The 27,217-nt window shown below is 46.7% G+C and overlaps 1 protein-coding gene across 1 annotated transcript; it reads right to left on the bottom strand.

Annotated features, from left to right (window-relative positions):
* Nucleotides 1-1,318: 1,318 nt before the first annotated feature.
* LOC112973987 (alpha-2-macroglobulin-like protein 1) lies at nucleotides 1,319-25,317 on the bottom strand. The gene is made up of 31 exons (XM_026082471.1): nucleotides 25,247-25,317; nucleotides 22,984-23,171; nucleotides 22,471-22,632; nucleotides 21,636-21,688; nucleotides 21,309-21,329; nucleotides 19,718-19,871; nucleotides 19,194-19,278; nucleotides 18,533-18,653; nucleotides 17,597-17,714; nucleotides 16,411-16,520; nucleotides 15,891-16,061; nucleotides 14,312-14,536; nucleotides 14,127-14,190; nucleotides 13,466-13,611; nucleotides 13,162-13,311; nucleotides 12,101-12,298; nucleotides 11,285-11,372; nucleotides 10,443-10,596; nucleotides 7,906-8,134; nucleotides 7,462-7,585; nucleotides 7,147-7,268; nucleotides 6,681-6,747; nucleotides 6,185-6,268; nucleotides 5,566-5,742; nucleotides 5,156-5,237; nucleotides 4,336-4,492; nucleotides 3,371-3,445; nucleotides 2,998-3,158; nucleotides 2,335-2,560; nucleotides 1,830-2,045; nucleotides 1,319-1,426 (listed from the first exon to the last, which is right to left on the bottom strand). Exons 1-31 carry the CDS (start codon nucleotides 25,315-25,317, stop codon nucleotides 1,394-1,396), a joined length of 4,032 nt encoding a protein of 1,343 aa, XP_025938256.1. The 3' UTR covers nucleotides 1,319-1,393.
* Between the last annotated feature and the right edge of the window lie 1,900 nt (nucleotides 25,318-27,217).

Here is a 27,217-nt window from a genome sequence, read left to right as displayed (position 1 = left end):
TAGGCTGCTTACAGGCAGGCAACAATAGCACTCGCTACTTAAAATAGCCATGGAAACAAGATACATGAGTAACCTAAAAAATATCTGCCAACTCACAGTCCTCTTAATGATTACATTAGGCTAAATTCCACTCACTTCATCCAGATAGAGAATAACACGGTCAGCTTTGCTTTCAACTTTCTTCACTAAAGGCATTTTCTTTAGCTGAAAATAGATAAACAAAACAAAAAAGCCACACTCTGTCAGAAAGATTCTATCAAGGAAGCAGAAGTATTCAGGGGGATTTGTCCTTCTGAAAGCATGGACAAAATTTTCACAGGGCCAAAGAAGTGCTTGGTGTGGAGAAAGGCAAAGTGAAGATCTCCTTGTGGCCTGGAAGAGACACCAAGTGTAAAGACCTCTTGGGAAGAGAAGAACTGTATTTACCTGCCCACAGGAATGTTCATGATCATGCTTACAGTCCTGCATGATTGCTTACAATCCTGCATCATGGACATCTGTCACCATTCCCACCCCAAATGGACACAAACTCACAGTCTCACCTCTTCCGGTGAACCTGCCATGGGGCTGTATCCAGACAGCAGCTCCACTTGGATCAGGACCATGTTGGTGGACACAGAGTTTCCTGTATAGCTGCAGCAGGAACCCAGGGAACAGCACTAATATTACTTTCTGAATCACGATCTCTGCAGATTCTCCAGCCCACCTTTGCCACTCAGGTGGAGGGATCTGCCTTTCCTTCCAGTGCTCCTCCTGTAAGCATACCTCTTTCTGCACTGTGATAAATTCTTGTGCTTCCCCTGATCTCTCTCAGCTGTGCTGAGCCAAGGAGAACAAATTCCTTGGAAGGTTTCTGGAGTTTCCTTCTCTAGGCAGGGCTGGGAATATCATATCCTCCTCCTGTCATGTTGGCAGTTCTGGCACAAATCAGGCAGAGGTAAAGCAGAGGAGGGTGGTGTGACAACCCGCCAGGAGCAGAGAAGGGAAGACTTTGGAATGAGGTCAGCAGTCAGTCCCACAAGACCTTCACAACACTAGTGTTTTGAGATCTCATTGTGTAAGGGGGTGAGACCCACAGGCCTTGGGAAAAATTGTGATGACTGATGCAATGAAGAGACAGGACTACAGCCTAAACCATCCCTCCAGGGCCTAGTACCTTCCACCCAGCTGAGGAGAGCATAGTTAAAAGAACAGGGAAGTCTTAGCACTTGGACCTCATGAGGGAAGGGGAATCCTGATCATCTAGAGGCTGGTACAGGCCAGAAGCCACTCAGCACGGGGGAAGAAAAGGACAGTTGAGTGTCTCCTACTGAGCACGGACAGTGACAGGAAACTGGGTGGCGTTGGGCAAGGTGCACTCTGTCTGCACAGACACAGCAAAGTTGAGATCGCTTCATTGTGGAGGGATATGGTACCTCAGAATGGCCTGTCAGGAGAGACAGAAAGAAGCTAGTTGGCAGAGAACAGCAGCTGTTTGCTGCCAAATATCCTTGCCTAGGATTTGGCTGCTTTTTGCTGTCTTGCACTAGCATAAGAGAAAATGATGTGTTAGAAGCAGAGGTTGTGCTACTGCACTCTTCCTGGTGGTTGTCACATGGATTCTTAGAGGAGAGGTACAGCTCTGACTAGGTGGAGACAATCCAAACCTCATATGGGAAACTGCTGTTCCTTTTCCATTGAATCCCAGCTACTCCTACCAGCCCTGATGCCCTAGATTTCTGCAAGTCACTACAGTCTGTTTTCAGTCCTGGCTGAACAGCAGAGTGAGAGTTTCCCTGGCTTTGCAGGGCTTTTCCCCAGGCAGATCTTGCTTCCCTGGCTGGGCTTACCTGTAGGAAGAGGCACCCATGGCCCTGCACGCGCACACTGTACTCTCTGGGAATGGCTGCCAGCTCCGCTGTCTGTAGCAGGAGCCGATTGGTGTTGTCTACCTGGATGTTTTGGCTGAAGCCCTCAGAGGAGAGAGAAGCCTGAAGATCAGGGCCCTCCTTGCTAAAGGTCTCGGTTGCATACAGGGCTAGGGCTTCTAGGGCAACAACTGTGTCCTGAGGGAAAAGACACACATTGAACAAAATAGGATTCCTGTGCATGTCTAGTCCTTAGCCTTTCCCTCCCTTGTACTACAGCTACAGTCCAAAGCGGGGGTATACATTCCCCTTGAACTCTTAGCATGGAATTAGCTTAGAAGAATGCAAGTATTAGGATTCACCCTTTCAACCCCAGGAGCACACATGCTCTCTCTCTCTTTTTTCTACGGGCGGTGCTAGAACCTGTTGCTCTCACAAGCCCCAGCTGACAGCAGGTTCTCTGCTGCTGATGGCTCCAGTGGATTACCTGAGTTGAAGCAAAGCCTCCATAGGGGTTTTGCTGCTTGGTGAGCCAAGACACAATCTGGGATGCTTTTCTGATGTCATCTGAAGACAAACTTGACTTCGAAAGGTGAGCCATGAGGATACCAGATGTCAATTCCACATCAACAGATGGCGCCCGATACCAGTATGGGGAGTCCCCTTCCTTTTTGGACTGTTGACTCCAGAACATCTGGTCATCTAGTGGTAGAGTGGGAAGACTTATGGAGTATGTAGCTGTATCTACCTGGAGTCCTCCTCAGTCCCTGTGCTTAGGTACCGAGTGAACAAGTACATTGGGACAAGATACAGATGTCTTCCCCTTATCCTCCACACCCTGCTTTTGCTAATAAAAAAACAACTTCAGGCTGGGAAGGAGCTCTAGAATATCCATGAAGCTCCTCTGGTTTGGATGACTGGGAGACCAGTACTGTGAGGTCATCCATAGAGCAAGTCTGTCTCACATTACGGATATAGTCTGTGTCAGCTTGGCAAACAGAGAATATCCAAGCCTTGGGCTCCCCACACAGCTCTGACAGTGTCCCCCACTCCTGCCCTGCAGTCCCATGGCAGTCTAGCCCTGGACTCTCCACACAATTTTGCCAAAGTCCCTCACTCCCACCTCACATACTCTGGTACCTGATTTTATGGTGCCTTATCCAATCTTTTGAGTGTTTTCTGCATCAGTGCCTTATCACCTGCTACTGCAAAGGCATTTGCAGCTAGTGCCAGGCTGTAGAGGTTGGAACTGTCAGTATCTGCATTGACCAAGTCTTTTATACATTTCAGAGCTTTCCACAAAACTGGATCCTAGGATAAAAATGAAAGCACACCGATTGTTGACAAGGTGTCTTGAGGAGGAACTGCAGCTTTGATATGTGCAGAGGAGGTGGGAACAGGGACAAGACACACATGGAAAAAGCTGGTAATGCACTCCTATGTATGTGAACATAGGCATACTTTGAATGTACTTGTCTGCCAAGAGGCTGTGCATACAGCATGTCCCCACTGTTGATACTCACAGAGCGTGGCATCCCTGAGTGTATGAGAGCTGTGATGATTGCAGAGCTCAGCCCCAGTCCTTCCTCCACTGCACCCTGCAGTCCTCACAAAACAGAGAAGAGGAGGGCTGCCATGCGGAGAGAGAGAGAGAAGTTTTCCAGTGCCTTCTGCTTTCCAAGTCAATTCCAAGTCTGCATAGACGACAGCGCTGATCCTTTTCTTCTGCTAGGGAAGTGTCAGGGCTGGTATCTGCTCATGCAACTACCACTGCCAGAGCACTTCTCAATCACAGGACCCCAAGTTCGTTTGTGTAACTGATTCCCTCCCTCCATTGGACACTGAGCACATTTCCTCTCTTTCTGCAAAGGATTTTCAGTAGCAGATTTTAGCACCAGAGGTAAGTGATGCTCCCACAGCCCAAGTACCACATTACATCTCACTTGAGGGCTGGGACAGTGGCAAGGTGTGGAGGAGCAAAGAAGAATGTAGCTTTTGTGAGGGAAAGCAAAAAATACCATTCTCTACACTTGGAGGCGTGATTCTCTGAGGACACCTGCCTGTGCAGTGAACTGCTGGTGGCTCTGCTTTGTTGGTATTCTGTGTGTGTCTGTGCATATAGAAGTGTTGTGTTTCTGAGTGTATACGGCACACTCCTGGAAAGCTGAATCTCACGAATAGCTGCTATCATTCTCTATACAGTGGGGGCTCAGAGTGAAGGAAGAAAAGGCAGCTCAGTAGTAGGGAAGGAAACTAAAGCAGTTTACCAAGGAATAATGGAGAGCTTGAAAACCTTTTCCGTTTTAGGGAGCGTGTTTGGATGTGGGTGTGTTGGTGCAGTTCCCATATGGGTATCATCAAACGCAAACCTCCATCATCCACAACCTGAAGAAGCACCACCATGACTAAGCACAACTAAGGCACCCAAATTGGGCCAGACACTGAAGCAGCTCTGAAGTGCCTAATGAGCAGCCAAGGCATATCATACTATTAGGCCATTGCTGAAGAGCTTCCCCACACTCTTGAAGCAGCCAGAAGGAGTCTGACTTTTTATCAGGGCACTGGCAGAATCCTTTATATTTTGCTCGTCTATGTGGATGAAGTCCTGGGCTTGGCTAAAGGTCCTGAGGACAAGGGCAGTCAGCCTAGAGCCAAGGAAGAGAGAAGAAAACCAGACTGAACCAGTCACTGATGCTCATCTCTAGAGGGAGACAGAAGTCTCTGTATCTTCTGCTATCTCATCCCTGCAGAAATACCAGCAGGCCAGGGCCTTTTGAAATCGGGTGAACTGGAAGCAATAGCCATCAGATAGATGCTCTTGAAGTCTGTAGCTCAAGCTCAGATTTTTCCATTTTCAGCAAAAGAATATTTGAGAGAGAGAGAGAAAATTCACTGAGAGTTCAGTGCTTCCCCCAGGTCTCTGTCAGTCCCAACATGATGCCCGTGTGTGATGTAAAGCCAGAAGGGCTGGTATTTGATGACCATAAAGGTTGCTCACTCAACCCCTCTCACACACCTCTCTGGGAACAATGCAGCTTGGAAATCTTGGGAAGAATAAAGCTTTGAAGCTAAGTCTTCAGAAGCAGACTCTCAGTTGGGGTGCTCAAGCACAAACACTCAAACAGGGGTACCTCAAATCAGTTCACTGGTGTGGTTCTCTTCTGAAATGTCTTAGAAGTGGTTTCTGTTTGAAATAACTTCACATCTCCAGACTCACTCAGGTTCCCCAATTGCTAAAATCCAGGCCAGCTTGAGAATGACCAGATCCAGTTGTTGCCCCTCAGCTGTTTCTGGAGATCTGTACTTACCATGTGTTCCCTGGCTCACTTCCTTCCTCAAAGGCACTGTATGAGCCATCTGTGTGCTTATATAAGAGCTGCTGCTGATATCCTGTGAAAAGAGGCAGGAGACAGTGAAGATGTTCTGTGTCTGCCACATTCTCAAGGTGGCAGCCTCTCCCTCCAATAATTATAGTGGTAGTTATAGAGAGCATTGTCTCTGGGGAGCTTAACAAAGGGCTTTCAGAGGGGTATCTTTTACCGCTTGTTTACCTGAGACACAAGAGCCTGATTACACCACTGTCATTCCCAAGATATCAGGCAAGTGACACTGGATAAATCCTGCTCAGCACCAAGGTCTCTGCTGAGATCTCCATCAAACAACCCAGTTTAGTGAACATCACCATTTAATAATCCAACATGAACAGAAATCAGCTTACCACTTTCCAGATAGCCAATTGCTTTCTGTTTGATTTCTGGAGTTAGTTGTCTTGTCTCCTCAAGGTATTGTGTGATGAAGACATTGGGAGCAAAATGAACCATGTTCTGCTCTCCACAGCCACTGGACATTTGGAGGAGCTCGTCTATGTTGTCCAGTGCTGTTCCCAAAATGTCTCCTGTGGGACAGAACCACAGCTTAGATAGCTTTACATATTCTTGCATACAAAAAACTTCTGTGCTCACTGATTCTCCAAGTAACCCACTAACAAGGGGTTCAGTTCACCTCTGCTCACACTGGGGAGACATTAACTTCAGCAGACCTGTGGCAGTGTAGAACTAAGTGGTCAAAGGAGCAGGCTGGTAGGAACATTGATACAGTACTCCTCCTATCTTGCCCTTGGCTGGGTGAAGTTACGAGTCCATCTGGCCCAGTGTCACTTGTATAAGAGAGGCCAGAATGGGATGCTTTCCTGGAAGACCTAGGGGCCCTGCATTACACCTCACTGTATACATTTCTTTTTGTTACTTGCTTTACTACAGATGATATGGTGGTGGCAATAGAAGAAAAGCCTCCTGCAGGGAAGAAAATCTTAATTTCCAAGAACCCCTAGAGCTCACCTAAGAAAGAAATGTGGGCTCTCGCTGACCCAAGGACCGTGTTCTCTGGCATAGTGAAGGTGATTTTCTCTGAAACAGAAGTTCCTGCAAATGGTAAAAGCATCAGTACAACAACAGGCAAGAGGGAGATGGCAGACCCACAGACATTCTCTGGAAATAGCATAAACAAGGTTGGGATCACCTGGTCATGGAACTGAAGTCAGAATTCAAATGACAGGATGATACAGTGATCAGGCCATCCACAGATGTGTGACTCTGTGATGTGGTTACACAGCGGCTTGATGCTGCCTGAAGGCTGCGATACTGGGGTGAGTTGAATGGCTTTGCCTCTTCATAAACTTCCTGAGAATGCTCCAAAGTCCCCAATTTTCCCCTCTCCATGCCCCTCCAGACAGTACTGGAGATGTTCAAAGATGACGCTGCTTCTGTTTGGTCTTCTTGATCCATGCACATATACAGGCCCAGTGATCCCTGTCTCCTGGGTACCCTCACCTACCTTTTGGGCACAGAAGGGATGTGTGGGTCTTTTCCTCCAACAGCCCCTCTGCCTGGTGGGAAGAAGGCTATTCAGCTTACAAGGGAGAGCAGTAAAATGAGATGTCAGCTGGGCACCCCACCACCTTTGTCAGAGCACATTCTGCAAAGGGGCTCACACGGACAACAGGGATATGTGCGTTACTGGTAAATTTTTGTTGAGAAGCAGGCTTCTAAGTTTTTATACTGACACCACTGCCAAGGCCCTGATAGCAAGCAATTCTGATAGCTGTGACTCACAGAGCATGTTCTGAGCTGCTGTCCTCAGCACATGCCCCTATTCAACCTTACTTGCAGAATCACTCCTCTACTAGCCTCCCTGAGAAATGCGTTTACCCTACTGGTGAACTCCCTAAGAGCCACTCCATTGGGCTGCTTTGAGTCTGAGAAAGTGCTGATCCCTCCAGGAACCTGGAGCAGACTCTGACCTTCACCAGCAGATGTTTAACCACTGTGTCCTTCCCTCCAGTCTCTGGCACAAAAGCTGTACTCTCAGTGCAAACATCTTCCTGCTCAATCACCTCAGCAGTGACAGTGAAATTCACCTGCCCTAAAGAACAAAACATAAAAAGACCCGATTGCACACCTGCGCCAACATTTCAGTTTGCTCAGCCTAAGGCCATTCATTCATACTTTGCATAGTAGGCCACCTTCCCTTCCACCCCAGCTCTGGACTCCTCAGACAGCTCTGCCACTGCCTCCCACTCCTGTCTTAGACCCTACGCCTCCTTCGTCCCTCTTACCTAGTTTTGTTGCCTTCACATCCCAGAAAAATGTTTTTGCTGAATCAGGGCACAGACAAATAGTGAACCTGACATTTGCGTGCACAAATTCAAAATCCCCAGAGTCCATTAGGCTAAGCTGGAGCTAGAGGTGAAACAAAAGGGAGCTGGGGGTCAGTCAAGCCCAGAGGCCCATGATAAGCAAGACTCTTGCTATAGCTGTGGGCCACCAATAGCCTATGGCCCCCACAATTCTGTGGGGGTTGTGTCACAGCACAGTTGAGCCTATGGGGAAGGATAACCTGGAGAGAGATGGCTCTGCATGGAGATTTTGTGAAGAGCTTCCTTGGTGTCTTTTACCCCGTTTCTGAGGGGACAGCCCCTTGTCTGGGCCTTCATCAGTGAAGTAAGTAATGTTACCATACACCCCTCTGCCCAACACCCATCCTGGAAGGAGCCACTTACCACCATGCACTGCTTCAGGTAGCCGAAGAGTTTGGTTGTGAGGGGGAATGACTCTCCCTGGAAGATGGAGTAGGGCAAGGTGAGTTCCACAAAGAAGGGCTTGAAGCTCTGCAGGCTGATGGTCTCTGAGATTCCCAACCCATGGCTCTCTGAGGTGCAGAAAGTCATGGCCTTCCAGTCTGTGATAGTGTCAGGTACTGTGACAGGTAGCTTAGCAGACCCTGAATCACTGAGGAGAAAACAGAGAGGAAGAGGTTGTCCCCATTTCTGTGAAGATTTCTCTTGAGGTGTTTGGGAGGATATCTGGGTAATTCGTAGGAGGAGAAGGGCTGGAGAGATGCATTTTAAAGTGACAGTGTTTCCAAAAAAAGGATTCATGTTGCTGATTTTGAATCACAGCCTTAACTTTTATGTGTTCACTCTATTTAAAAAATGATCAGGCGTACAGTTGCCCCATTTGGTTACCATATTAAGAGGAGGTACATTTTAATATTAGTTGGGCTGTTGGGGTCAGGGGGTTTGGAGAGGAAATTACAGAAATATAAAATACTTATACAAATAGCTGGTGCCAGGCGAAGGTGACTGGGGGAAAAGGCAGTACTACAGATATATTTCAGATATATTCTTGAGTTAGAGAGGGACTCACATGAGCAGGGAAATAGAGAAATGACCCAGGACGAATGGGCATGGGAGAGTCCCATCCCTGTTTTCCCAGGACTGCCAAGCATGAACTGTGACCGGACCCAGCTGTATTCTTACAAAAATGATTTTTCTTGGTCTTTTTCGGAAGCACTGTACTCTCAACTGTGCAAGCGTTTATGGTAGTGCTACTACTTTTCCTGGGATGAGCCAGAGGTGAATTTGTGAGCAGAGGAATGGAGATGGAAAAATGAAGAAGGAGTGTGAACTGGGAATGTGTATGAAGGGTTCTTAGGCAGTGGGACAGAAGTATGGAAAAGATAGCAAGTGGGTGGGCAAGGAATGACTGAGAGACCTTTGAAAATCAAAATTTGTTTCTGGACAGTGTTGCACCTCAAATTCCTGTTTTGTGTGGGCATACTGGGCCCCCAGGAAACCATGTTATACACCCAGTCTGAGCCATGGAGTACTGTGTCACATTTCTGCCACACTAACACCCAAACCCTCAACCACAGCTAGGCAGTCATTATGAGAGTCACTTATTGATCTGTATGCACACAACAGAAGACATCCCATGCTCTGAAATATGCACATTCCAGCCAGATAAGATGAAGAGGTAGAAATCCCATTTTACAGAAGAACATTGACATATGGGAGAATGAAGAAGGTTGAGATAATTGGCTGTGTAAATAAGGGGAGAGCTGTGGATGTTGCATACCTTGATTATAGCATGATCTTTGACACAGTCTCCAATAGTATCCTTGTAGCCAAGTTAGTGAAGATAAGGAGGATGGAAAATTGGCTAGACCATTGAGCTCAGAGGGTGGTGCTCAGTGAAACAAAGTCCAATTGGTGGCTGCTTACCTGTGGCATCCCTCAGGGATCTATAATCGGGCTGATACTGCTTAATAGCTTTATTGATGACCTGGAAGAAGTGTTAGAGTGCATCCCCACCAAGTTATCAGACTATACCTAATTGAGGGGGACAAGGGTGGCTGTTACAACATGCAGCAATACAGGCTGGGCACCAAATGCCTAGAAAACAACTTTGCAGGAAAAGGGTCCTGGTGGATAACAAGTTGAGTATGAATCAGCTGTGTGCCCTTGCAACAGGGAAGACATCTCCTCAGGGTTGTATAAGGAAGATTGCAGCCAGCAGGTTTAGGGAACTGATTTTTCCCTTCTCTTTCTCCCTTGTGGGACCGCATTTGGAGAACTGTGTCCCATTTTGGTCCCTCAGTACAAGAAAGACACTGACACACTGGAATGAGTCCAGTGGAGGGCTACTGAGATAGCTGGGGAGCTGGAGCATATGATGTACAAGGAGAGGCTGAAAGAACTGGGTTTTTTCAGCTGTGAGAGGGGAAGGCTAAGGGTAGAGCTTATTGTTGTTTAGAGCTACCTAACAGGAAGGTGTAGAGATGATGGAGTCAGACTCTTCTTGGAGGTGCATAGTGATAGGATGAGAGGTAACAGACACAAGTCTGAACATGGGAAATTCTGACTCAATATAAGAAAAAAAAAATTACGGTGAGGATGGTCAAACACTGGAACAGGTGCCCAGAGAGTCTGTGGAATCTCCATCCCTAGAGATATTCAGAATTTGACTACAGCAGTGTGATCTAATTGCCTTGTGCAGGATGTTGAGCTAGAGACCTCTGGAGGTCCCTTCCATCCTACAGGATGTGTTTTTGAGCTGTCCAAGATCATCTGGAAAATCTCAAACAGAGCCAGGAACTGAACCAAATCTCCATTGTCCTTATCTATTTCTTCAGACCTTCCTTGTCTCTGTGGACACAGAGGCAATAATGCCCTGGCTCTGCTCCTGCCCATTCCCTCTCAGATCCAGCTGGCAGGAGGTTGAGATCCATGTGGGGTTATAACCCATGATTATTCACTTGATGGCAACCAGACTCCAGATGAATGTCTCTGGAAACCAGGTACATACTGGCCCTGCCTTGCTGCCCAGCTCAACATGCTCTGACTCAGCACCTTCAATAGCAGCATCTATCTGTGTATCCAAGTTGTCTGAGTTTGCCAGCTCATCATAAGCTATTGGGAATATAAGCATTCATTCAAACACAGAGTATCTCTGAGATTAGGATAGAGTTCAGGTGGGTAGAGTTCAGGCAGGTAGAGTTCAGCTCAACTCCCCATCCTTCCCACACCCACTTTGATCCCACATGCATTACTTGTCCTCTTCAAGATGCCCTCAACCTCCTTCAACATTAGTCTCCCACAGTAAGACACCCTAGGTGAACATGTGGATCCCAGCCACATGCATGGGCTCCTCCAGGAGGAACTCAGCCTGCTCATAGACACTTCTTGCTCTTTCAGACCCTGCAGAAAGGCCTAGATACTCCCATGTGTCAATATTGGCTGATTCGCTTGTTTTCAGCAAAACCTTTCCCAGTATTACAAACAGATCCTCCTTGTTGTGACAGCTGTCTCATTTTTCCCCCTTGACCAAATTATCTTCCTATCTGCCAGCAGAATCTTCCAAGTAGGTTCTTCCTGTGCAGCCAACCCTCCACCCCTCCACTGCCAGGGAGTGGCACCCCTCCATACATTTACACTGCCAGGACCTTTCCTCTCTTCCTGTGCGCATCTCCTGTGTAACCTCTCACTCATCTCTGGAAGCCATCCCCAGTTCCTCAGTACATTGTATGTGCAGCTGCCCTTGTGCAGCCTGTATGTTACCCATGATTTTCAAAGAAACAGATGATAAATCAAGATATACACATGTAGTCATAGTAGAAAGTGGTCTGGGTGTGGCACTCAATCAGAGACTTGATTTTAAGGCTGGTTAAAAATGTTAGACCTGAATTCTGGTGGAAAGAAGGGGAAGAAAAGAAGGCAGAACTTAGTGGAGGGGGCAGCATGTCTGAGGGGCCATCTCTGCCCCAGGCTCCCAGCATATCAGCATGTTGTTGCACCTCTGACTCATTTAAGAGCTTCACAGGGAGAGAATGCAGAATCACCCTGCTCCCAGAGCCCAGATCCTGGCCCCTCACATTAAAGGTGAATCTCTACTGTCAGGGTTGTGGGGACGACTACTCACACATGCATGCACACACACAAAGTCATTATTGTGGTATCATAGTTTGCTCCCCACCCCAGCATAGACTTGTTCTCATTTCACCCCTCTTTTGACCTCTTTACTCATCCCTGTTTTTTCCCTCCTTTCTCCCATCTCTCTCCCCCCCCCCCCCAGGTGCTTTGCTTTTTCAGTCTCCAATTTTCTCTGACTCAGGCTGACACTCTCCTCTCCCTCCAACCCCTAGAAAGTCTGGGGGTCTAGAGTTTGGCAAAAGTGGGGAGCTGTGCTTTAGTGGGGAGCTGTGCCTGATCAATGGGAATTTAGCAAGCTGAGAGCATGGTGTGTCAGAGATCTCTTAGATCAGAAGCTCAGCAAATTCAGAACCTAAAGTTGTTAGTGTTCCCAAAAAAAGATGATTTGTGAAGCTGCTCTGGGGTACAAAAGGGCTCAGAAGCTGATCTGGGGTACAAAAGGGCTTAGCTCTGATATTTCAAGGTTTATAGAAATTAGATTTACCCTCAGAAGTTCATAAACATCTGGTTGGGAAACTGCATAAGAATAGCTGTTGTACATGAAGGGTGACATTGTTCCTAATGGAAGAGTACTCTGAGGGGAACTGATGGTTCCCAGACTCTTGTGGATAGTGCAGTAGTCACTGTAAGAGTCTGTGATGACACTGGGGTACTCTTGAGGATAGCTGAACATACTGTACACCTGTAGACAGAGAATGAAAACAATACAGGTTAGTGTGAGAGGGAGAAAGTTTTACATTTCTATCCAGAGATTCTCTGTGACTGCAGAAGCACAGCTCAGATCCTGCCTGCAACAAAAGCCCAGCTCCAAAGGTTTTTGAGCTTCATGGATAGCCTCCACAGGTTTCAGCTGCATAGCACCAGAGATGAACATGAACCCCTTTAGGGCACAAGTACCTGGCTGTGGCCACATCTAGTTCACAGATTTAAGCTGAGTGCTTAATGCAAACTGAGAGGAGACACTCCCTGTAAGAGTCCTTAGGGGAGCATCTTGTATGACTGACGGTACATCCTGGATCCACCAAGATAGTGCCAAGAGGCATTTCAAGGGTCCTCGGACCCAATCAATCATAGGTCTGGAGGAGAGATGGCCTTCCACTGCGAAGGCTCCATTTCTTGTTCAGTCTGTGAATGGAAGGACTGGCTGGTTCATGTGTGTTGAGACAAAGATATGGAGCCTATCACACATTGGGCATTTCTTCTAACACAGCTCTTATTTCAGAGCGCTGTGATGGATTGGTTCAGGAGATGGAAGTCTCTTGCCATTTGGTTGCCATTGTGGCAAAGTGCTCTAAGTTTAACAAGGATGGGCTTTGGGCTGTACTGGGGGTAATGGTGGGTTACTCTATTAGATCCCTCAATATAGACTGAGAATTTGGGCTGAGAGTTGATACTGGCCTTCATTTCTTTCTCATGAAGCCATGTCCTGTCCCCATGCAAATGTTTGTTAACATATCCACTGTGCCTGCTTACCCAGTGCCTGCAACTAGATTCTCAAAAAACATATATGTAATGCTAGCAGGGCTCAGCACTGGAGTGACTCACACTAGCCCTGGATAGCTCAGCTGCTGGCCTCAGGAGAAGGACGCTCTGGTCTACAGCATGGATGCTACACAGGGAGCCTGGTGCAGCCTGTAAATGGAGATGGACAGCTGATCCTGGGAGAGCCACCGTGTCCGAGAAGCCAAGCTTCACCTGAAACAGCACAAAAAGGAGGGACTCAAGACATTGAGAGAGGAAGGAGATGGGGGACTGTGGTTACTGGATTCTGCTGGACACTTATTGCCAATTTACAGTTAATGAGCTACCCTCCAGCCCATCTACCTCTTACATTTTGTGCACTACTTACATGGTTCCTGAAGCACTTGGAGACTTTCAGACTGAAGCTGTCAGCTGCCACTTGGCCCTCAGGGAAGGCAGTGTAAACAAAGAGGGCAGCCATGGGTGAAATTATGTCAATGGGCAGAGTGACATTGAAAGCCCCACTATAATGAGCTGGGAAGAGAAGGAGAAATAGAAGAAGTATAGGAGGATGCAAGGAAGTCTATCTCCAAGGATTTTGCCAGGAACATGCTCATTTTCTACACAGTTACTTGGATAAAAACTATTTTGTCTTGCTCCTGGGGAGGCCACAGCCAGACCAGAGTGTGAGTTAGGGCCATTTGGTAACAGGAACCTTATATTACAAGGGGTTTTGGTGACAGTGTGCCCTTGAAGGAGAAAGTGACTTCCCTTCTGAGTCTTCCAAACAGATGCTGAGTGTTTTCTTGGAGGTCTCTGATAACTTCCACTTGGCAGATAAACTCTGACAGTTCCATCATTTGATCAGAAAAATAACAGGCAAAATAAAAGACAGAGGAAAGGCAGCATATTTGCCATTTCCTCTTGAATTTTTGAGCCAACTCTGTTTTCTGTTGGTCTCAGATCTCTGTTCACTCCTTCCCCATTTAGGCTGGAAGGGCTTTCCTATTGGGTCTTTAATCTGCTCCTGGGCATTTAGCCGTTCTTACCCAATGGCGGATCAAGAAGTACAGTTGTTTGGCCATGATGTACAAGGGATCCTCCAGCCAAAACCTGAAGGGGAACAAACAGAGTGATGGGTTGATATGCTCTATGTCTCTGCTAGCAAAAGACACTGTGCTGACACAGACTTGTCAGAAAGCTGACCTGGTTGCTTGTGCCATCCTGCACTCACCAGGTGATAGAACTCTGCTTTGGCAGCCCCATTCCCCAGCTCTGTGGCCAGGATACGATAATGCACAGTGACCCGCTGCACATCCCCACAGGGCAGCATTGCCTGCACCGGTTGGATCTTCACAGAGCTGTGGCTGGAGGAGTAGAAAGCTTTCAGTGTGAGGGATGCAGTACCATAAGACACCCTCACATTTCGATCACTCAAGTCCTCAGAATGGGTCTTTGCCTGTGGTATAGAAAAGGTGACTCAGTGTCTGAAGGTGTCTTACCATTCTCCCCGGGGCAAAACCGTCAGCTGAAACCAGCTGCACAGCATACTCTGAACTCTCTCAGGGTAAAGTGTCTATTTCAGCATAGGCAAAGTTCAGTCAGCTCCTTTCTGTGGAGCCTAATATTGTCCACCCAGCCCTGGCAGGCTCTGGGGTAACTAGAACCTAAGTGGAAGGGAGCTGTGTACCACTATGGCTTGGGCTTAAAGTCTGAACTTCTGCAATGCTGCTGCTACCCCAAAAGCAGGCCAGATCATCAGCTTGTGTAGAGTGGCTTCTTAGTCCCTGGATCAAACCACTGAACCTTTTATTTTTGTCTGGTGCAGATGGGGAAAGTCTGAGCAGGGGTCTGCCCTGATAATGTATTTCACTGTTCGGTGTTATTCCACTCAGACACTATATTTCTCTCAACGTTTTCCCTGATCCATGGTAGGGGTGGCAGAGGACAATTGAAGCTCAATAGCCCTGCTCATTTTTAACTTATAACTTATCTGCACAGAGACTTGTGTAATTGCAGCAAGATCAGGATCCATCGTATAAAATACTGTATGTACCCTGATAAAGATACAAGGCTCGGCTTGAAGTGCCACTTGACTTGAAGTGAAATTTAAATAGGATGGGTAGTTATTAGACGCCTACCCTTAAAAGCAGGAAAGTGAGCCTTTTTCATGGTTACATGGGAAAGCAAAGGTAGAACTTGTCTCAGTCAGTTTCCTGTAGGTGGCATCCATAGTAAGGCGCACTCTGCTCCTTCCATCCTGATTACCTGCTTTGTTCCAGATTGGCTTGCAGCAACTGTTTTCCTATTAGACTTCATTCTTTCTCTCCTAAGTTTTCTGTTTCACATATCGCTGGCTACTTCTAGTTCTTATGTCATGATGATGATATAATGCAAACTGTTTACTGATCTTTTCTTCTCCGTGTGTATTTTCAGATGCTCCTCTCCTGGCTCCTTTCCTGTCTTCCCATTCCATGCAGAGTGGGAGTCCTTTCTCTGCTCTCTGTCCCTGCCCAGCCTGATAGAAGGTGGAGAGGTCCACCTCAGACAAGGTCCTACGTAAGTAGACCTCAGTCCCAATTTCATGGAGCCCTTGTCCACTACCCCATCTTTCATGATATCTCTTGACAGCTCAGGGACAGTGTGTGGTGCCATGGGCTGTTCCTCTTCTCTTAGATCTGTTATTTCATTTCTCCTTGCCTCTGTCTCTGTCTCTGTCTCTCTCTGTCATTGTACTGAGACAATGACAGACTATGGGACTCAGGGGTATACTAGCTAGTGCTAGTCAAACCCAATGTAATTGTTGGCTTAACCTGTAGAAAAACTCTACTGCTGTTGTCCCATGCTGAAGTCTCCATTGTGAAAGAGGATATCCCACTGTTGTCTGTGAAGTAGGTCTTGGTCTGCTTCCTGTTACCATAGGACATTGTGAAAATCACTCTCTTGTTCTTCAGGGGGGTCCCATTGGCACTTTTGAGTTCCAGCTTTAACAAGGTGGAAAACAGATTTTGAGGCCTCAGAATTGAAAATCTACCTCCCAATAGCAGTTTCAGTTTCTCTCTCCAAAAGGACTCTCTGGGTGACCCCCTAACTCCTCCAGCCCCTCCCCATTTATGCAGCAGCCATGCCATCTGGCAAAGTCATGGGTCTACTCTGTGGTCACACCTTTGGATTATTTTGTAGTAGAGACATCAAAGGAGAGACTGGGACAGAGGACTGTGCTAGCAGCTTTGAGCAGCTCAGAACAAGGGGACTCCTTAGTATTTCTGTCCCTGCCAACCCCTTTGGCCCAGCTGCTGGACTTCTCATGTTTCTGCCTGTTCACTTACTTACATTTCCATAGTAGGGAGCTCCTTGCTGATAGTAATAGCTTGTCCCCCAAAACTGGAGAGTTGTGATATCAAAAGTCACCTTGCAGTTTTCAGTGTTGTTAAACTCCACACCTGGGAAAGAAAGGAGGAGACAGTATATACAGATGAGAATCATGTGTCTGATCAAAGGCAGCAGGATTGGATAGACTGAGATAAGAGATGGCCTATCGCTCATAGGGAATGTGGCTTCTCTGTGTAACTTCAAGAGTCATTTAGCCTACACATTTGGCAACAGTGCCTCCTACCTTCAGAACCGCCAGAATGACAGAAGTCTACCAGGAGATCTCTGCCAGACAGTTCCCAAATGCTCTGACTTGGTTGAAGATGTTTCCACTCAAAATTGTCCACTTCCATTCTCCTACCATTTTCACTGCGAAGTCACTAAAAGGCAATATTTTCCTTTGCTTCAGCCACTTTAGCTTATGGTCTGCTGTTTTTGCATGTGGTACCCAGCTGAAACCGCTGCAGCTGTTTGCTAAGTGAATGTGTGTCACTGCTTTCAGCAAAGGGCTGGAAAACATTTTCTTGCAAGGAAAGGCTTGCAAATTTTTGGAAAAGGGGAAACCTCACAAGATGGGATATCTAACAGTAGCTCTGGACAAGTAGCCTTGTTTCCATGTCTGGAATGTGGAGATGAATCTGGCAAGGTGCTATTTATTAAATGGTGCACAGCCAGGGCCTGGGTTTTCTGTGGTTGCTCTGAGTGTCTCCTCATTCTGAGGGACTTTCCCAAAGCATGGTTTAAGAACAGAAGAATCTGTACACATTTCTACTGTGGCCAAAAGAGGAGAAACAGCAGCTCTAATCCATCTCTGCCAAAGCAAGGTGACTGTCAGAGCTGGACTGGTCAGAACACATTGTGGAAGAGCAAGCATATTGATAAAGCCCATTCTGTAACTGGAAGAGCTCATGTTGCTTATGTGAGTCAGACCTTGATGGTAGGGTAGATCAGAATGTCTGTGCTGCCATGGTGCTCCCAGGGAAGACACTGAGCACTTGCCCCTGAAGCCAATGCAGAAATTCTGCTGGTTTGATGGGAAGCCCCTAGGATCCCCAAGGAGTCTTACAGCAGAAAACCCAAAGGAAGATATGATGTATGAGTGTAAAGAAAAAGTTCTTCCACTAAGTGTGGAGAAAGTTGTTGCTACCTGTTCCACTTTCTTTTAGAAAAGCCACAGCTTCCCAATTGAAATCATAATTGTCATCATGCTTCTGGTGGTAGACCTTATTATTCACCTCAGTGACAAAGCAGCCATCCTCGTTTGTCTGGGAATGTGAAATTGTATCTGTTAACCAATCACAGATGCACTAATCCCTTCTGCAATGCATATTAAACCCAAAGCCCAGAAGTCTAAAAGTAGGGGACTAAGACATCTGAGTTAAAGAAGCAACTCCTATACTGCCATGACACATAGATCTTCTCTGTGGAGCAGTCACTAATAGGAGATGCTATTTCATAAGCATGTGTCTCATCTTTACACAGTCATTCATGTGCCAGTAGCAGAAAGGAGTCGTCATTTCTCCCTGAGACCAGGATTCCTTCTGATAGGGCAGAATTTATCTTTAAGCTGTGTGCTAGATTATTTAAAAAGATGTAAACAAATATAGATGCATTTATTCAACCCCAAAGAAGAATGACTAAAGTTTGCACTGAGCTGCAATTGCATGCTTAGGAGCAAGAGGTAATTTCTGTCTCTCCAGAATTTCTGGGAATCAGCACATAGGTGTTTACACCAGATGAAAAGCTGGTGCAAAAAAGCATTCAGTGGAAGCCAGTTACATGGACAGTGTCTGTATTTTGTATTGCTCTGTCACAATATCTGTTTTGTAGGCAAATCTCCAGGAGTTAGCTTGCCTTCTCATGCTCCTACCTTTGAGTACTTGAGTGCAAAAACTTGGCAAAATTCCTGAGCTGGGCTAAGACTGCTACACTGGGGTGGTAAGGACGTATTGGTAAATGGTCTCTGAGCTGAGAGAACCCTGATTCTATAGCTGATGCATATCCCACTTCTTCTATCACTGTTTTTCTCTCTTTGGCCTTGTTCCTCTCTTTTGCAGGAGGAGTGGATGTCCCATGTGCTCACCTGGCCTGTGTAATCCTTACAAATATCGTGCTTGGCTTTGGAAAATTTCCGATTATACCGAACATCTTTACGGCACACCACAGCCTTCACACTACCTTGGACTGGTTTCCCATACGTGTACCTGGCAAACATGGTAGAGAGACTTAAACACACAGAAACACCGACTCAAAGGTAAACAACATCAGCCTTAGACTGTGGTTTGCAGCCATGAATCCCAGCAGCCTACAGTATCCTCATAGATCATGACCTCAGCAGAGGCCAAGAAGTTACAGTAACTTAATAAGAAGAGGCAGAAGGCAGTGGTGGGTCCTCTCCAACTCAACCCCTGTTCCAGCATGCACTGCTAGGGAACACTGTGCTGGCTATAAGTTGGAGTGGCTATTTCCTCCACACTGGCACTACTCTCAATGCAGTAGAGGTACAATGCTGTAGGGCACATGCCCCATTGAGGGGTTCCACTGTTACACTTTCAGGCTCACAAAGAAGTAGAGAGAGAGAAGACAGAGAAAGGTGGGAATCCAGGAGAATTCCTTAGTGGTGGATACTAGGGTACCAAATTTTAAGGAGGGGGAGGCTTAGCGGAGACCATTTTGAGCTCAATTATTAATAACTGTTCAGTTTCCTTACCAGTAAGAATGCAGCTTCTGCTAAGTCAGCTCACATGCCACAGACTTGGAGACGGAAGTTATCCTCCAAGATGGTGACCACTTGAGGCATTTGGATGGAGACACTGAACTTGGGTAGCACTGTGAGAAAGCAAGAGAAATAAAATGCAGTGGGGAGAGAGAACTCATTTGTCCCAGTCTTCCCCAGATGGATGTTCACAGAAAAGAAATCTCTCCCTTCATTCCGTCATTCTGAGATGACCAGAACAGGGCCTGGTAGGAATGCACTGCTAGCCCAGCCAGGAGGGTGTGGTGGGAGTAGAGAGCCTTAGTTTCCTTCACAGATCACAGCTGTGGAACAGTGCCCCAATCCCTCCTCAGGACATGTGACGGGAGAAAGCTATAGGGCCAGAGTGAAAGTCAGTGATTACACCTATGGCAGGTAGTTGGACACCTCAGACACGAGAACAGCTAGCACAGCTGTTCACAGTTGCAAGGCCCATTTACCCCTGTGGGGGGGGGGGAGGAGTTTGGAGGGAACACATCTTTCTCTGCTGCTGTAGCTCACTGAGACCCTTACCATATTCCTCTACCCTGAAGGTATGAATGCGGTCAGGAGTTTTGATGATGTACTCTCCAACTGGTGCTTCTGCAGCCAGAGGGAAGGACAGATCCACAATGCCTCCCACAGGAGTAGCGTTCAGCCACTGTGCAATTTGGTTTCCTTTGGGGTCCTGCACGGGCAGTAGTAGAGAATGGTTATTTCCCAGGGCTCTAAGAGATTTTTTTGCAGGATATCTGAACTATGACAGCATGGTCTAAGCCCATATCCTCTTGTCCTGAGAGCCCAGGTCTATGACACAGCTACAGGTGGGTCCCAGCTTTCTCCTTTCTTTGTGATCCACAAAGTCAGTCTATCATATTATTGCTCTCTGGCTGATACCATCATCTCACTGGTTGCTGCAAAGCTATGGTTTACTGCCTGTCTGTCTCACTAAGATGCACCAACTGCTGGTAGTCCAGGTGGTCCCTCTCAAAGATGCCTTGTGGTGATTTGAGCTGGCCTAGCCTCCTGGGTCACTGTGGAGAGGGTCAATCCTGGCAGCATGTACTACCTAAGGCATGAGCAACTTAGGAGCAATTACAGTGGCGTCTGGTATCTTGAATCCATGGGAAAGTCTGTGGAAATGAGTTTAGGAGCTCATGCAGGGGACTGAGGCCTCTCTGTGTAATGCAGGATGTAAAGCCTGGGGATGCTGAACAAGGGCTGTGGGACTGCAGGGGCATTTGGAGGCATTATTGATTGTGATGGTCAGTTCATGGTGGACAGCATTCTCCTACTGCTGTTTCTTGGAAATAAAAGATTCAGAACTCTGGCTACAGTGGCACTGTCCAGCCAGGAAGGACTTAGTGACGAGTTGATGGGCACTTTATAAACATATGAAATGTGAGAGCTGTTGTCTGAAATGGTGAAGCTGGATCATAGCACTACATTTGTATAAACTGGCATAAAGCATTTCAGTAGGTGTCTGAGAAACTATGTTTCATATTGATTGCTTGGTGGGTGTGGTGTGCAAATATGCATTAGCTACTGTCCATTGCTAGTTTGAACTGGGACCTTCCTGTGTGGGTTATTACAAACCCTTCACTGCTTTCAGGCATCCTTCCTCGGCTCGGGTGAGTGAAGTCTATATTTTACCTATAATATTAAAACTAAAGTAAAAGATTATAAGGAAAAAAACCCCTGAGAGCTGTTTTGGGAAGTTTCCCTAGCTTTGTGGCCACAACATTAACTGCTCAAACTTTTATTTTCTGTATGTTTACTATAAAAATGCTCTTAAAGAATTGTTTAAGGTATTCACAAATCTTCAGTTTGCAGCCTGGAGGGACTAAAAGTCCTGTGCCACTCCAGAGAAGTTGGTGGAGAGGTAACTGCTGCTCAGTGACACCCACCATTTATTGCAGGAACCCCTATTTGATAGATATCATGACACTGCACTGCAAAACTTGTGTGGACATTAATGGAAAGAAGGGCAAGAGGTCAAGGGCTGTTCCCATTCATTCTGAGATAAATGGCTTTCTGCATCCGTTTCTCCCCACCATCATCTCCAACCCTTTGCTTTCCCCAAGGCAAGAAGAGATCACCACTTTCTATAAAGTAGGTGTTTTACCTTCAGTTCCACCAGGCGGTGCTGTGGGAAGGGAATAACAGAGCTATTGGTGGGATGATTTCATGTAAGTTACCATTCACCTCCCGAGTTTTTTGTCTCCCAGCCATCCATGAGTCTTCCCTAAACAATTCACAGGTGCTGTCTCAGCATCATGAGCAGTATCTGTGTAGCAGGTCTTGCCCAATGTTGTTTATAAGCACCCAAAACAAGACTGAGATTAGATGTCCACAGATGATCTCCTGGCTGTGCCAAGAATTGATCCAGAAATCTTGGAGGCAGCCCCATACCATTTTCAGACTTATTAAGGTTTCTTCCTTCTTGACTTACCAGTTCACTGCTGGCAATAAAGTTCTGATCCAAGGTTATGATTCGCAACTTGACTACAGAGCAAAAGAAAAACAGGCCTGGCTGAAATTAAATCAAGTCAATTGATAATAATAGGGATGGATTCCTAAGAAAGATGTGCCAATGTGCTTCAGAAGGTGTGGGCAGAATTCAGAGCCAGCCACTCTTGGCCCTTGTGTTCAAAGATCTGCTATGAGATCTCAGCCCTGCCAGAAAAGAGGGCCTGGAGTGGTAATGTGGGGTTTCTGGGAAGGCTGACTGTGCTGGTGAGAAATAGCACTTTTTCTAGACATTGGACCTGCAATGGGGCAGTCAGTTTTGCTTACAGTGAGAGTCATGCCAGCAGAGATGATGGAGAGACATGGGGAAATGGTTGTGCCCTGTGGCGATCTGAACTGTGTTAGAGTGGTGATGAGGCCTGCATGACCCTCTGAGGCAAACAGTCTGTGGGAGAGGGAAGGATTTAGGGCAGTCACACACTCCGGAGCTACAGGAGCACTCAGGAATACAACATATCATTGTGTAAATCTTTTCTCATAGATCAGCCAAAGCACACAAGCCCTGTCCACACTGGCAGGCTCTCTGAGCATGGCTAGTACTGGAGAAAACATGTGCCATGCTGGCATGGGTGGGAAGTATCCCCAAATCCTTCAAAACAGGCACAGCCTGGAATGGCGGAGAGAGATGAAGGCTGTGGCCTGTCTTCCTTGCAGAGCAGGCACCACTCAGCTGCCTGCTCCAAGAGATAGTGGCTACCCCATATGTTGTTGTCCGAGCATCTTTCGTTCTCTCATAAGACATGGAATTCTATCCATACCAATCTGTCCAGGTTTGTACACAGGTTTGTCTGTCTGGATAAAAGTTTTCTTGTCTATATGCTTGATTACGACTTTCTGTTTCTTCTGAAACTCTGAGCTGGCTTCTAGGAACGTGATGACAATAAAAGCCACTTCATCTGGGTTTCCAACAGGAGCAGGCATAGTTGTAAATTAACCATCATTCAGGATCCCGGATCCATAGGCTTTTGAAATAATGATTTTGATACTGATTTTATATTGCTCCCCTTCTACTTGCCCTGAAAGATCTCAGAGCACTTTTTAGAATGTTTTCTAAGGAAAAATTAAAAAAAAAAACTCAAGAAGAGTAAAATATCAGTGAGGCTCCAGAGCAGGAAGGGCATTGTCAGCCCTACATATATGCTGAAACAGAAGATTCAGTGCCTGATCAAAAGGTGCCCAAGGGAAGGCACAATCCTTGGCCTTCCTGTCCAGCAACAGCAGAACTCATATGGTATCCACCCTACTGACAACCCTTGAGAATCTCCTCCTTACCTGGAAGCTTGTGCAATGAAAGAAGGTGAGCTGAGAGATAGATTGAATGATCAGAGTCTGATTCTCAGCTTTGCTTTGCAAAGTTACTGTCACACGGATTGGGACTGCTTCTTTTCTGCTGAGCTGGAGGCACGCTTTCTCTGAGAAGGGGTAGTAGAGCTGAGATGGTATTGCCACAGCATAATTCCTACAAAAAGAAAAAGATTCCAGGTGAAGCTGACTTCTTAGGAGGATTGCTTTTGACCATGAGATTTGGATACTTCCTAATAAAACTCCTGGTCTCTCCATTCCAGTGTCACAATGCTGTGAGACCAGATTACACTGCTCTTCCCATCTGTCAGTACTGCAGCATGACCAGTCAGTCTGTGCTACATGCTGCACGCATATACAGTAAGAGACAGCCACTGAATCCAAGACTGAAAGTCAAGATTAAGTGGAGGAAATTAAATAAGCTTGACCTAAGGTGAAAAGGCTTCCTCATGTCACACAAGGGGTCAGCAGCAGGGCTTGGACTACACTGCAAGTTTCCTGAAACTTTGGCCTCTTCACTGGACCACGCTATGTCTCATCAGCAGCTCACTTGGCTGGTTATCTGCTTTCTGTCTTTTGAGCTATTCTTGGGCTCAGAGCCAATGCCACACACATTGTATGGGTCCCACTGTCATAACTTCATGTCCTAGACACAAAGTCTCAGGAGCACCTGCTCTTCAGCTCCTGACACACTTGTTCTCCTTGCTCTCTCAATCCACATCTCACATGTCTGTGGCTACTAGCATAGCTGTGCACATGGATAACACCAAGAAGCTGTTTGTACTGTTTCATATCACCTTATAAAGTACTGCAGCAGCTAGGACCAAAGAAGACCCAATATTCAAGAAGCAGCTGGCTTCTGCAGATCATCAAAATGTGTTCTCCAGATCAGACTTTAGGATCCTCTCTTTGATCCATGTCTTGTAACCCTCCATGTTCTTCAGCCAGATGTAACTGCTGGCTCTTACCTCCCAGAGGTTTATCCATGGCAGTTTCCACTTCCTGGCACATCAGGAGAAAACATACAACACAGCAGTCTTGGCAATGGGAACAGTACTGAGTAGCAGAAAAAATTCATTTTTGCCCTTGGCTTTTGGTGAAAACAGAGGTTTGATTACCCTGAAAAGTCTTATCACTGACTCTTCCTGCTTAATGCTGCTAGACAGGGTCCGCCAGTGGCACCTTTTGTGGCATCAGGAGGGCAGGACCTGGAATGATCAGAACAGCTGGAGGCAGGGACATGAACTGTTGGCAGTTCTTTGCTGGGGCTCAACACCCTGGCAGAAGGGAGTCAAAGTCTGGTTGGGCAGGAGCCTTGAGGGTTGTCACACTTGAAGGCTGTCAAGCTGCCTTGAGCAGCTTGTCTGCTGCTAATATCAGGGCAGTTGATAACAGATGTCAACTGTGTCTTGATTTTTCTTTTTCGGATGTCTCATGGCACCTCCTCCCTGCCATTGGACCATAAGGATTGGAGGTGCACTAAAGACTCACTGATTGAACTTCCCAGATCTCCCTTGCTCCTCATGATCCCTGGGTGTACTCTCTACTCTGGAAAAATTTCTTACACATTCCCCCCTTTTTCCAATTCACCCTTTGCTTTTGTCTTATGAGCTATAAAAGTATGAGATGTCATCTCCAAGGTTATCTTTCAGGGATTCCAAGAGCCAGGCTGGTTTACTTTATAAGGAAGCTACAGAAAGCATTGGCACACAGGCAGGACAGCAGATATTGAAGCAAGTGGTATTACCACAAAGCAAAGCTCTGTGCTAAAGGAAATGGTAGGAAACAGACAGCAGTAAAACCTTATCTGAGAGTGAGCTGTATCAGCCTGTGCAACATGTCCAAGGGGAAGACTGTACTCCCCCTTGAAGAGGCTTTTAAAACTAGACTAGACTAGACAAGTTTTTAAAACTAGACTTAAAACTAGACCTTCCTGCAGATGTTGGCAGGTCAGAATTAAACACATGCAGAAACTTGGCAGGGCTTATCTTACCTGAATCCTTGCAGAAATACATGGTCTACACCAAAGGCACTAGAAGAAGAGCCAAGGAACCTTGCAGGGTGGGCAGGCAGGGGCACATGGGAATGAAGTGAAACCTAGGGCATATGAGCAATGATGCCCCTCTAGAAAAACTTGCCTTGTCTCAGGACTTTTGACATGTTTCTGTCACGCCCTACCCTGAGGATTCCCCACAGACCAGCGCGCAGATGTGAAGCAACTGAGGTTCTTACAGCATTGCAGGTGTTCCAGCCACTCTAGGCAGGAGAAGGATGCTGCCCCAAAGGAGAGTGTGGCTCCACATAGCTGACTGCAGGTCAAATCCCTCCACAGAAAGGTTAGCCTCTCTTTTGTCCTCCCTTCACCCCTGCTTCTGCTGCTTTCTTTCTTCCCTCTGTCCCTCTTCCAGAGCTGAAGGACTATGCAGCTCCTGCCCTGATAGGGTGTCTGTCTCTCTCTTTGCTTCAAAACCAAAAAGATGGAAGTCAAACTGCATGGCTGGGGCTGGGATGTGGGCGGGTGGAAGGGGTGGAGACAATTTTTATTTTCCCAGACTCCAGAGCCACTTGCCTCAAGGCTTCATAATGCTTGTTACTACTTCCCTGAGAGATGTCTGCTCTGCCTTTTTCTCTTATGCAGCACAGCTGATGGCAGCAGGAGTGCTGAGTTATTATATTTGGTATGGGGCACAATTTTCAATCATCATCAGGAGCTTCTTTACTGGGATTTCATTGGAAACATCCTAGGGCAAATTCATTCTTTGTGATGTCACTGGGTTGAATTTTACTATTATGTATTATTTACTTCTTATTAAAACTTCACTCCTGCCTTGCAGCCTCCTGCCAGACAAACCCGGGCCTCCCTGCACAGCCCTGCCAGTGCCCCCACTCCTGCCTGGAAGAAGGGAAGAAGTTTAGCATGTTACTATATTTTTGTTGTCTTTCTGTTTGCACTTAACTTTAGAGGTAGCCAACTTGACCATTCAGAGATGCAAAGCCTAGGTAATGTTTCTGAAATCAGACAGAAGTCTGATTGTTTTTTTTCTCCCACTAGTTTAGGCTTGTACTCAAAAGCCTGTTGATTTCAGAGAATCAAATATGCTCACAGATCAGTGACATACAGTGCTTTAAACTTGCACATTATCTGCTTGTCAGTGCTAGGTTAAAGGCTAGCGTGTTCCTGTTACATCACACTGTGCGTTAAGAGAGTGGATGCTGAACACATACAGAGGCTGTGCCAAAGTAAATACAGAGGATTGCTTCAGCTGGGAGCAAAGGGGGCAGACAGCAAATCCCTTCTATGTTGTGTACCTTTGGTTATGCTCTGCAAAACACAGCTGGGGCCAGGGCAGGGTGAAGACACCCACCTTCAAACAAGGTCATAGGTAGAAGGCAAATATGTCCAAACCATGTTCCCATCAGCTGCAGTTGCTGCCACCCAGGAAAACAAAATGCAAGGTTGCAGTGCCTGGGAGGATTCTGGAAGAGATCGGTGGTCATGGTGAGGTAGAAATACCTTATGGCTGGATGAAGCTGGCAGAAGATTGGACAAGTGGTGTGGGGGGCTGTAAGGTAGAGATTAGCTGAAGTGTATAGGGGTCTTGGACCTTAAAATGTCTTGGTTTATGTGGAAAGGCCTTGCAGTGGAGCAGTGAGGGGAATCTGATGCTGGATATGCAGGAGCAGCCCTAGAGAAGGTTCTGTACCCAGGAGGATCAGACATGGTTGGGTTGGTTGGGTGAACAGAGAAAGTGATGCAGGGAATGGAGGTGGATTGAAAGGTTTTGTCTCCAAGCTCTAATTAAAAACTGGATGAGGGAAGGATCACTAATGATGCAGAGACAGAGTACTGAAGATGCCTTCTTCAAACTGAGGATAAGAGCTTGTGCACAGCTTTGGTGGTCATGCAATGCCACAGCTAGGATCCAGACCAGCCACAACTGAGGTGGGTTTCTCTCATGAATCCACTTCAACCTGGTTTAGAGCTTACCCACCCCACATCTTCCCCTTAGTGCTTTGACACTCCATGGCCTGGAAAACCATGGGCATCTGAGTTTGGATGTGGGTGGAGGACTGTGCTGAGTGGCCTTTACTCCGTTGTTATTGGAAGTAAGTAAATATTAGTTAATGTCATTAGCCTGGGAGAGACGCAGTCTCCATACTGCAACTCTCCCACTCTTTGGACTCAGGAGTATCTGAACGGGG

This window comes from Apteryx rowi, unplaced genomic scaffold (assembly GCF_003343035.1).
Source record: "Apteryx rowi isolate R43461 unplaced genomic scaffold, aptRow1 scaffold_578, whole genome shotgun sequence".
NCBI classification, from domain to species: domain Eukaryota; kingdom Metazoa; phylum Chordata; class Aves; order Apterygiformes; family Apterygidae; genus Apteryx; species Apteryx rowi.
The sequence above is the reverse complement of the archived record's forward strand: the minus strand, read 5'-3'. Positions and strand labels throughout refer to the sequence as shown.

Excerpts from the sequence above, each read along its gene's own strand:
- LOC112973987 (XM_026082471.1), bottom strand. The coding sequence starts at position 25,317 with ATGTGGAGCCACACTCTCCTTTGGGGCAGCATCCTTCTCCTGCCTAGA. Across the intron at positions 22,633-22,983 it reads TCATTGCACAAGCTTCCAGG|TGCCTGCTCCTGTTGGAAAC; the intron begins TAAGGAGGAGAT and ends AATTTACAACTA. Across the intron at positions 16,521-17,596 it reads TCTAAAAGAAAGTGGAACAG|GTGTGGAGTTTAACAACACT; the intron begins GTAGCAACAACT and ends TTTCTTTCCCAG.